Source organism: Vanacampus margaritifer, chromosome 16 (genome assembly GCF_051991255.1).
Source record: "Vanacampus margaritifer isolate UIUO_Vmar chromosome 16, RoL_Vmar_1.0, whole genome shotgun sequence".
Lineage (NCBI taxonomy): Eukaryota > Metazoa > Chordata > Actinopteri > Syngnathiformes > Syngnathidae > Vanacampus > Vanacampus margaritifer.
In genome coordinates, this window is record NC_135447.1 from 13,938,934 (window position 1) to 13,949,831 (window position 10,898).

The 10,898-nt window shown below is 39.9% G+C and overlaps 3 protein-coding genes and 1 non-coding gene across 6 annotated transcripts; 2 read left to right on the top strand and 2 right to left on the bottom strand.

The window, feature by feature from the left end:
• Positions 1-370: 370 nt before the first annotated feature.
• cox7b (cytochrome c oxidase subunit 7B) lies at positions 371-1,801 on the bottom strand. Its single transcript, XM_077547202.1, has 3 exons — positions 1,660-1,801; positions 953-1,068; positions 371-576 (listed from the first exon to the last, which is right to left on the bottom strand). Exons 1-3 carry the CDS (start codon positions 1,694-1,696, stop codon positions 490-492), a joined length of 240 nt encoding a protein of 79 aa, XP_077403328.1. The 5' UTR covers positions 1,697-1,801; the 3' UTR covers positions 371-489.
• Positions 1,802-1,978: 177 nt separating this feature from the next.
• On the top strand, positions 1,979-2,089 carry trnal-caa (transfer RNA leucine (anticodon CAA)). Its single transcript has 2 exons — positions 1,979-2,016; positions 2,044-2,089. It is a non-coding gene; the product is annotated as a tRNA-Leu (tRNA).
• A 705-nt stretch (positions 2,090-2,794) lies between these two features.
• On the bottom strand, positions 2,795-5,192 carry pgrmc1 (progesterone receptor membrane component 1). Its single transcript, XM_077546977.1, has 3 exons — positions 4,864-5,192; positions 3,674-3,829; positions 2,795-3,479 (listed from the first exon to the last, which is right to left on the bottom strand). Exons 1-3 carry the CDS (start codon positions 5,156-5,158, stop codon positions 3,385-3,387), a joined length of 546 nt encoding a protein of 181 aa, XP_077403103.1. The 5' UTR covers positions 5,159-5,192; the 3' UTR covers positions 2,795-3,384.
• Positions 5,193-5,809: 617 nt separating this feature from the next.
• On the top strand, positions 5,810-10,820 carry rab24 (RAB24, member RAS oncogene family). 3 transcript variants are annotated; one of them, XM_077546975.1, is made up of 9 exons: positions 5,810-6,226; positions 6,824-6,952; positions 7,440-7,508; positions 7,679-7,757; positions 7,967-8,034; positions 8,109-8,208; positions 8,416-8,466; positions 9,241-9,300; positions 9,751-10,820. In XM_077546975.1, the coding sequence occupies exons 2-9, from the start codon at positions 6,836-6,838 to the stop codon at positions 9,819-9,821; spliced, it is 615 nt and encodes a 204-aa protein (XP_077403101.1). In that variant the 5' UTR covers positions 5,810-6,226; positions 6,824-6,835; the 3' UTR covers positions 9,822-10,820. The 3 variants fall into 3 exon arrangements, with proteins under 3 accessions (XP_077403101.1, XP_077403100.1, XP_077403102.1); XM_077546974.1 differs by having other exon boundaries at positions 5,812-6,226; positions 6,728-6,952; XM_077546976.1 differs by having other exon boundaries at positions 5,816-6,226; positions 6,728-6,952; positions 9,754-10,820.
• The last annotated feature ends 78 nt before the right edge of the window (positions 10,821-10,898 follow it).

The window sequence follows — 10,898 nt, forward strand, 5'->3', positions numbered from 1 at the left end:
TTTTTAGGTCCATGGAGTAAAAATAAAAAACGGTGATTAAATTAAATGCAACTGCAATGTTTGGGTTAGTAAATTTGGGACCGGATACTTTATCCACACCATGCTACGGGTTATTTTCCAATTAAGCAAATGTTGGTGACAAATAATTAAAAAACAAATAAACAGCAGTTTTAAAATTATATTTTCTACATTCATTGTCACTCATTTTAGCCATGCACTTTAATACTAATAGAAAATTGAATTCTTACTCAAATTATGTTTTAGTAAAAAAGCATAATGTAAGGCCAAGTGCTTATTGTATCCGTAAGCAGCACGGTTATTGTTGTTGTTTACACACTGCTTAGATTTTAAAAACTAAAACAAACAAATCTAGAATCACATTTAATTTATTGGACAATATTGAAACACACTTCGGCAGACATTTTCTGTTCATCTGTACAGTCTGAAGATTTTTGTTTGGATCTCTACCATGGTGGCTTTTTTTTTTTTTTACTCATCAGACTCCTCCCTCCATGGTTTGGGCATCAACCTCCCAACAGGGGACAGATTCCAAGTGATGCCTGTCTGAGTCACAACCTGTAAGGGAGGGGGGGGGGGTGAATCCCATGTAAAATATGCAATCATTACCAAATTACGAAGCGTAACAACATGTAGCAAGTGGTCTTTGTGGAATAAAAAAAAAGATGGATAAAACACTTCAAACATCACTAAAATCCGCAATAAAAAATCATTTTCAGCCAATGATCTTATTGGAGTTTATTTATTACTGAGACCCGTCAGCCAGTTGGAGCAGAGTAGCAGACAAGATAATCTTCTCCAGAAACCATCGTCTGATTTTCAAAATTATTTTGTACTTCGGTTGAAGCTGCCATTCCAACCAGACTTAGCACTTCAACAGACATTCCAACTGGGGAAAACTTGACATGTTGATAATAAAAAGAGCTACACTTACGTATGTCCAAACAGCTGTGCAGAAGGTAAACCCGCCAACCAATACGGCGTTTCCATACTTGGAGTGGAAGTCCTGGGGAGCGGTGGATCCGTGCCTCACTTGGCGTGCAGCTTGACCTGAAAGACAACAGTAATACACCACTTTTCATCTTTTGACAGTTGACACACAGCTCCGTCTAATTTGACTGCAATTTGTATGGCTTTGTAAACTCAAGCTATCATGTAACTGCTTAGTTTATACAATCATGTATAGAATATGTCAAAATATTTATTTGGGTTGTGGCACAATGTTTATGATTTATTTTGGAGAGAACGGGCAGTTGTCTTGAACACTTGGGATCCTCACTTTACGACTCTTCTGGGTTCGTGACTAGGACGCGCGCGGTTCCGACTTACATACACAAGCTACTTCCCAATTAAATTCCCACAACACAGTAAAAGGTGCAAGCAGCAACGTGTCGAGCAATGTCAATTAAGACAGCATACCAAATGGACTACAGTATCAAAGCTCTTTAGACTTATGTTACCAATGAACATTGTAAAACATCGCAAACCACAGCTGTTAGCATTAGCTTGCATGTTAGCACGCTGACCGGGGTGACCCACCAGAGACGCGTGTAGACTCACAGACGCGTAACCGCTAAACGCAGTCCGATATTTTTAAGCACGTGAATACAGTATGTATTTAATAACAACAAGTCGACTTACTGCTGAGGTTCACGGCGGCTTTCGCAAATCTGTACATATCGACTAGCCTTGCGTTAGTTAAAGATACCCTTGAACGGCGGAAGAGGTAATATGGCCGTTTTGCATCTACACGACGGAAGTGACGTAAGGATTGAAATGCGCATGCGCTGTAGGAATGTAGCAAGAAAAAAGTGCTACTTTACGCTTCTGAGCATTAAAAACACAAAATATAAACCAATATTACATAGATGTCCTGGTAAACAAAAATACATTTAATCTAAAGCAGATCGAGGTTAACTAAAATATAAAGTAAAAAATGTTGGTAACTAAACGTAACAGTGTCAGGATGGCCGAGTGGTCTAAGGCGCCAGACTCAAGGACTGAACTCCTTCCGCTGAACGGGAATTCTGGTCTCCGAATGGAGGCGTGGGTTCGAATCCCACTTCTGACACATATTTTGTTTCTTATAGTGTAAGTACAGGGTGAGTTATTCACATGTAGTAGCGACGTGTCACTACAAAATGTAACAATTCTGTTTTTGTATGAATGCTGTAGGTTATGTTACAATTGTACTGTAATGTTGAATAAATGTAAATTGAGTACTAATCTTTGGATTTGCAGTGAATTGTTTGCATCAGTTTGCCATTTAAAATGTCTAAAACAGTAGTAGTTATCCCGATTATTGTTCTGCAAACACAGTGGTGCCTGGAGTGTATGAGTTTTTGAGGTAGTTTTTCGGCAATTTATTTTTGCTTTGAATTGAAAGCAAAAAAATTGAGATTCATGTGCCCCTAATTTGAGATTATGTCCGCTTTTGTGCCCCTCGGTTGTGCGTTCCCGTCGACGAGTGTGAGTGTGTAGTGAGTCTGTCTCAGTTGTCCGAAGTATTTCAGAGAGTGGCGGGAGTGAGCGGTTGGGGGCGCATGGGCGGCGGTGCGAGTGTTGGAACGCGGCCATCAGTAGCCGGAAACTACGCTGATGTTTGAAACCCGGAACTCTGTGGCATTACATTCTATCTATTTATGACCGTTTTGTTTTTTTACAAAGTAAAATATTACAAAGTGCACTTCATATCTACATTAGAAACAAAATGTTTTTTTTTGGGGGGGGGGGTGATTCGTATCACAAGACAACACTATATAATAAAACAAAGAAATTGCTTTTATCAAAGGTTTATTTATTAAATGGATATCTTTTACAGGCTGACAGTAATATAACATTCAGTCTGTATGTACAAAGCATAGCAAGTGACAGTTATTGCCTAGATGAATTTACATTAACGGAGAGTACGCGGCGCGTTTGAACAGGAATGACAGTGGAAATATTTTATGCATGATTTCATATGGAAGGAGTACACTTGGTCCATCTCTTAAACAAAACCAAAGAAAAGACATCTTGCCTAAATGCTTACATGAGTTCTGATTGGCCCCCTTTTCCTTTCCGGAAGGACGCACCCATCCGCCTGTGCTGCCTCGGCATAAAGTCACCTGCGACTTTTAATCAACGTGAACAAACTTCTTTGAGCCCGTTTCACATGACATCCAGATGTGCAAAACAAGGGTAAAATTGATTTGGAACCGCTCGACGCTTATGACATTTCAAGGCAGCAGAAACACAAGGACGCATTTATGTAACCTATCGTAACCTTCATGTGCGCTCAACATTATTTCAATAACAACACAGAAGATTTAGCATTAAGGCATCCGCGTCTTTTTTCCACCTCACTATTCATGCGCGTTTTATTCTTTAGTCTGCTTTCTTGTCCTTCCCTTCCTCGTCGTCTGTGTACTCCATCGGCTCCTCGCCGGGCTTCAGCAGCTTGCCGATGTAGTCGTATTTAACTGTAACGGCAGAAAATGGGACATATGTTTCAAGCCTCACTTTTTAGCTTGACAGTGAACACAAACATACGTTGAGATTTTTATAATTATAGCTTCATCGGAGAAAAATTGGGTTAAGTCAAGCCCTTAAATAAAACGATACTGAGCAAACCAAAGTCAATATTTGAAGTGGCGAGGCTCTTGCAGGCACTCACACGTGAACTGCGCCTCCCACTCGGAGAGGCTCTCCTGCTGCGCGGCATTCAGGTCAGACAAGTCGTCGTGTTCGTCTTTCAGGGCCTCCTGACCCAGGCAGAACGTGGCCAGGCCTCGGGACGCGTCCCTGCCAGCGAATACGCCGTATGGACCGTCTGCAAAATACAACATGGAAATTTGACATTCATGGGTAATTAAACAATCACGCCGATTTTTTGTTGTCAGACTAATTACTAAAAGGTGCAAAGAGGTATTTGAGTGTGGGCTGTATGTGCTGCATCATCATGCCTGCTAATGGCCAAGTGTTTGAAGTGATGCCTTTGTAAATTAAAATGTTTTTATTGTCTTATTTTTAACCACCCACTGCACTCAAGTCGGCTTGCTTTGTTTCACCCACAAATTTGTTGTCATGGTAACAAAAGCAATACTTGGTAACAAAAGCAATACTAAGCAGTTAATGTCTTTGTTTTAAAATTCTAACCCAAAGTGCTAGAATCTACCAAGCTCAGTAGCAAGTATTATAAAATTAAATGCAAACTTTAACAAATGAATAGCTCCCTGAAGTTCTCTAGTTTATGACGTTTTCCAAAATTTCATTTGTAAATGACTTATGTCTCATTTCATACTTGTTGTGTGAGTATTATTAAGTAGCATTGGATTATGTGGCTGGGCGTGTAGTGCAATGAGTGGAGGAAAAAAAAAGGGTTTGCATGACAGCAGTGTGATCTCAATGCTGGTCAGAGGTTACACGCAGCAGAGGTTGCAAAGCTCAAATGAGATGAACGAGCTGAGTTGCGAATTTTCCTGGTTCACGGAGATGCAATAGTGCAGCAATACGAGTGCTTAAATAGTTTCCGGCGAAGTTGCTGTTTTGGAATTCGACCCACACAAAAACATGAAGAATGCGTCCTAATGCATCTCAGTTAACTTGTTTTGTCAACAAGAAAAAGACAAATCACATTCAATTGTTTATAATTGCACTTCCAAACATCACTAAAAGCGGAAAATTTTGTCTTCTCCGACCGTGTTGTGGTCCAAACGAGAAAAGCCCAAGTTGATATATGTCGACCTTTTTGTGTTGTTTTAAGTTAACTGACTTAATTGATTGCTATCTGGTCTCATCGGCCCCGATAAAGCATTCGGCCTAAGTAAAACTTCAGGGCAGGCTAAACATCCAGTAAAGCTTTACCTGGCCCGTAGAACTTGCTGCCCCTTGTTACGTCGAAGACTTTTCCATTGACAGCCATGAGGATTCTGGGACTTTGCACCCCATCGTAAGGCTTCAACTCTTCCAGGGTGAAGTCTCGCTTCTTCAGTTTGGGCAGCGGAGGCTCCGCCGCGTCCACCTCCGGCGGCTTGTCCCCGCGGAATATTTTGTACAGCAGGTAAAGACACAACGCGAGAAGGGTTAGGTTCAAAGGGGACGTGAAAATCTCCTGCAAGATTCCGCCTGAAGTTGTCTCGAGCTCGTCCGCTTCAGCCATGTTGATTCTGTCCGTGTTTTCGTCGGTGTGTGTGAGTATTTGGAGAGTGGGAGAAGTGACGATCTTTCAGCCAATCAGAGCCCCCGGATCTGTGATGTCATAACGATATAGTCCAATCACATTATGCTAACTGCCTGCCAACCTCTTACATAAAATACAATAAATCCGATTAAATTGATATTAAATTATTGCCGTCAAGCAGTTCACGTACAAACTAGCGTGATTGTGCAAGTCACTATGAACATGTGATGTAATTTTTGGTTTAGTTGTGTACTGTATTTTACTGTTAAACTTTGATGTTTATTACTATCGTTTATGTTTAATGAATTATGTGCTATTAATACTGAATTGTGTGAGTATTTTTTTCTTATTTTTTATGTTTTATTGTTTTTCCCCCTGTTTTTCAGATTTTTTTAAAATGCCTATTTTCAGGTTTACAATTATGCCAATCTTCCCTTGTGCCCAGAAAAAAAGAAATGTAATGTATTTTTGTTTCCTACCCAAATGCCTTTAAAAAAAGAAACGAAAATTGCCAACAAGGCGGCTATTTATTTTAAGTTATTTAATAATTATTACAATTTTAGATAAACAAATAAAAAGACAACTTTTGTGAGTGCCAGCTCGTTTGTTCCGTCTAGATACAAGCCGCAGTGACATTAGGCCTAGTTCCTACCTGAACAAACAACGATGAATAAAAAAAAATAATTAAAAAAATCCCCCCTTGGACGTGTCGCTTAGGTCTTGTTTTACCACTCATCCTCCATTTCATAGCATCCCCAGTTTTATCAATTCTAAATTATGTTCATTTTGTATATGTGAAACGTTTTGTAGCTCTGGTGTTTTCTCCAATTGCGCAACAGGGGAGTGCACGTTCGCGAATAGCAACCGGCTTAGCTTCGTTTTCGCTCACTTTAGCTTCACGAGGCTGGGTTGAGATGACAAGCGCATTTCCTGCCACCTTCTCGGCCGTCCACAACATTTTGTAGCCGCCGATGTTGACATCACTTTTTCGTCTTTCTGCTGTTGCGGAGAGACGATGAAGACGTTTTAAAACCAGGTTGCTGCTAGGTAAGCTTGCTAATTTCTCCCAAAGCCACCAGAATTTAATTATTTGATTGATTTATTGTTAGCAACAAAATAACACAAAACGAAGCAAGTCTGCTATATGTAAACAAGAGTGTTTATTTCAGGTCTCGTCATGACAAAAAAAAGAGCCAGCATTTTGTAAGGTAGCTAACTGATTACTGTAAAATGCTTTAAAAATAGTTTTCCTTTACTTGTAACTTGTTATTAAATATCTGAGTAGTTTAAGGAGTAAGATTTTTATTTATATATGATTCAGACGAACCGAAAGTGCTCACAATTACTTTTTACTTACTTACTTTACTAATACAGATTGTGTAACTTAAATTCCCTCGTAATCTTAGTAACTAAAGCCAATATTATGTTTGTAAGAAAAAAATTGCTAGGCTAAAATAAGCTTTTGCTTCTGCCTATGCCATTTCTGTGAATAAAAATTGACTACTACTATTACTACATATACCTGTTGTGCATCTTTTCTTTTCACAGGCCAGCTCTTCCTTTCTTCCATACTCACGTCTTTCCTCCTTTTGTACCCCCTCCTTCTCCCCATCCCTCCTACCACCACCACGCGCCCCCACTAAGTGATCGAGGAGTATGAGCGGCATGCGCGTGGACACCAAGGTGGTGATGTTGGGCAAGGAGAGCGTGGGCAAGACCAGCCTGGTGGAGAGATACGTCCATCACCGCTTCCTGGTCGGACCCTATCAGAACGTAAGATCCAACGCAAGAACTGGATTTGAAATTCTGCCTGAGATATATACGTCCAGAATATGGCGTAATATGAGAATAAAGTTGGATGTTGCAATACAATACTTTTTTTTCTCTCTCTAATACGATTTTATAAACTCAGTAAGAATAAGTTGTCAAACCATTTATCTTGGAAAAAAAAATCTTCAAAATATACAATTCTCCCTTAAAAATAGGATTGTTTTTACAATATTATGACTTCTGTATTGCAAATATGAATGTTTTAATAGATAAGACAATTCTGGTAAAATTATGGCTTTTATAAATAACTATGAGCATTTGTACGTTACAAATTACAGTAAAATGATTTGCTCTCTTATATTAAAACAAAAAGGGGGACATACAAACAAAAATATCAAATTTGTTATCTCAAATCTATGTTTTAAATGAAATGCTGATGATGTGATTTAACCCCCCCCCCACCACCCCCACCCCTCTGTCCTCCATGCAGACTATCGGTGCCGCTTTTGTGGCCAAACCAATCCAGGTGGGGGACAAAGTGATCACTTTGGGAATATGGGTGAGTCGTCGTCTTCTTCTTCTTTTTTCGCCCTCTCGTGACATCACGTTTACTGCGCAAGCTGCAAGCATAACGTCCCGCCTCGCCGCTTTGTATAATCATTTTCATGATTCATCACATGAGGATGGATGATTTTTTTTTCCCCCCCTGCGGGTCTGTGGCGCTACCAGGACACGGCCGGGTCGGAACGCTACGAAGCCATGAGCAGAATTTACTACAGAGGAGCTCGGGCGGCCGTCGTCTGCTATGGTAAGCGTGTGCTGGCGGCCATTTTGTGTCGTATGCTTGCTGGATGTGTTGTGTGGGATTGAAAATCAAATTAATATTTTCTGTTTTTTAACTGAACCTGAGATGTCAATATGTATTTTTATTATTAAATAAATAATATGAATATTTATATATTCATTTTAACAGTCTATTTTAAAATTATTTAATGAGCGTATTTTGGTCGTCTTTAGATCTGACTGACAGCAGCAGTTTCCAGCGAGCTCGTTTTTGGGTGAAAGAACTGCAGAACTGCGAAGAGGTGCGAGAGCTTCTCAGAGGGTGATGTGCTCTGATTGTTTTTGTAACATTTTTTAATCTTTAAACTGTCTTTAGCACTGTAAGATCTACCTGTGCGGAACCAAGAGCGACTTGATCCAAGGAGAGCGGAGTCTCCGTCAGATCGACTACCACGACACTCAGGACTTCGCTGAAGGTGGCAACACGAGTCCCGCCAAAACGCGCCAATTTAAAAAAAAAAAGAAAGAAGAAGAGAAACTGGAGTTTCTGTTCAAATTAACTGTGAAATTAGGCTTTGGGGAATTATTGAGCAAGTAGTCAAATGCCCTGATTGTAAAATACTTCCTGCTCTGTCACTTCCTAAATGACTTGAGTGTTGTGGTTTGTCTATTTTTCTGTGTAGAGATCGGAGCGCAGCATTTTGAGACCTCCAGCAAAACGGGAAGCAACGTAGGTGAGTCACAGTCGCCTGCAGACATGCTTGCTCATCTCGCGCTCGTATTTATTGATTCATCGTCTGTCCATTCTACAAATTCTCACGTGGAGAACAAACCGGAAACGCACTACTTTTATGATCGGTTTAACAAGAAATGGAAGGCCTCAAAGTCTTAGCGCACAACTGAATAGTTGTTGGCTTGTAGCGCAAACTTTTTATGAAACCGTTAAAGTAGCACTAAGAAACTTTTCAACCTTAATAAATTATTTTCATAACTCTGCTGATGAAACATCAACTTAAAACTAGTTGAATGGTACCTTTGCCATGGCCTGAGGGGTCTGTATCATTTTTACTGGCGCTAAGCAACTTTAAGGAGGATGGTAAGAACACAAAAAAACTACAAATGTGCTACTGCTTTATGGTATACGTCACTTCCCCCTTTCCCCATTCGTTGCAAAGACGGAAGTCAATTTGAATGTCGATGCACAATTACTGCTTTCCTGGCAGAAGCTGCAAAACAACTGAAAAGTTTTGTCTGAGGAGACCAAAAGGAAAAAGGGAAGCTAGCCAGATAAAAAGACAGTCAAGGATTAACATTGGCCCGGATTTTACTCGCTAGCGTGAGCTCAAAAACAATGCAATGCGCTTGTCCTCATGGGAAATGTAGTCTTCCTTCAGGCATAACAATACCACTTTTGTCCAGATGGCGCCGCAATAATTAACATAAACTGAAAGCTCCTTAGTGTTGCTTTAAAGAATGAAAATGAAAGTGAACGCCTCTTACCACCACAGATGAGCTGTTCCAGAAGGTGGCTGAGGACTACAACAACGCCGCTTTCCAGTACATGACGGGTGAGTTTGCTCGTTTCAAATGGGGCAATCACTGTAGACAAAAAAACTAAAAACAAATACTTTGAGATAGATTTAGCTTAACTTTTTAAATATTTCATATTACTTAAAAAATATTCAAAATAGCCCTACATTATTAAAATATTCATTTATAAGGTTAAGGCAAAATCTCCCAAAAATTTGAATGAATCAATACAATTTACCTTTACAACTCACTTTTAGTAAACGGAAGGGGACCTAGTACACATTCCTGCAGAACACCTTTCTGCTCTTATACAAAATTGTTGAACACTACAACTCGTTAAGACTAAATAAAAGGAAGGCAATACAGATCCTTGGAGAACTCCTGCTCACAGTAAATATTGTCGAAGCAAAAGGGACCCAAAAATTATTTGAAAATCAAAATGCTTCATGTAAAAAAACAAAACACTAACACAATGCACTGTGTTTCAGCAGAAGAAACAGGAGTGAATCTGGGCCAGAAGAAAGAATCGTACTTCTACTCGTGCTGCAACAGCAACTGACACTTTGGAAGAAGCAACTGGATCCTGCGGAAGAGAATAAAAAAAAAAAAGTGGACAAAATGGTGATTTCTTTTGTGCCATGACGAACTATTTGGAGGAGCCTCTGCCGGGTGGAGGTTTGAATTTAACAACAAACATTTCATCCAGAAGGAGATCTTCCTTTCTGAAGTTTTGCTGGTTGAAGACAACTAAGCTGCTGTGACTTTTTTTTTTGTCTGAGGGAGCGGGTGATTATGAGGTTTATCTACAATTAGCAGATGTTTTAACATGTTTGTGACACATTTCTGCCAAAATACCGCAAGGCTCAAGAATTCAAGCACACTACACTGACAACCTATTTTGAGGGTGTGGCTACATCTCATGCAAGTTGTTCCTCCCAAAAACTTAAAGGCGAGTGCGGATTCTGTTACAATGACGACTAGGGAACATCCAAAAATGCAAAACGCGACGCACATGCGAGCCCCCCACAAAAACAGCATGAATGGTATTTTCTGTGAATCCATGCAGCTCTGCTTACCTTTTCATTATTCATCATTGTAGTGTTTACACCCATCTGCGTCCAGATTGCGCAGACGCCATTCATGTGCAAAGGACCACTGGCCAATTAAACTTTCTCCATTTCCTGTATCGCTGCGTCACATAATGGGGTCCTCAATTTGAGTGGCCTGAGCTGCCTGAATGAAAAAGCGACTGACATTTTCTCACATTTTTTCGTTGTTTTTTTTTGCCTTTTTGCGTTTGGTTTACGTGAGTGGGATGTTTAATGAACACATGATGGCAAGAAGACCTCAATGGCACAAACTGACAAGCCACCTCAGAAAGTTAACAGGCTGTATTGTTTGACATTTAGCCATATTTGTGATTGCAGTCTTTTATTTATTGCCTTTTCAAATCTCAGTGCCAGAAAACGCTTCAAATAACTGCTTGAATGATTTTTATTGAATTCAATACAAGTTGTCAGCGAATGTTTAAAATATAATAAAAATGTTCCATTCTCAACTGAGCTTTTTGATGCAAAAATGGCAAAACAAAGTGGAAATAATGGACTACGAATGTGGCCTACAGTGCAAAATGATT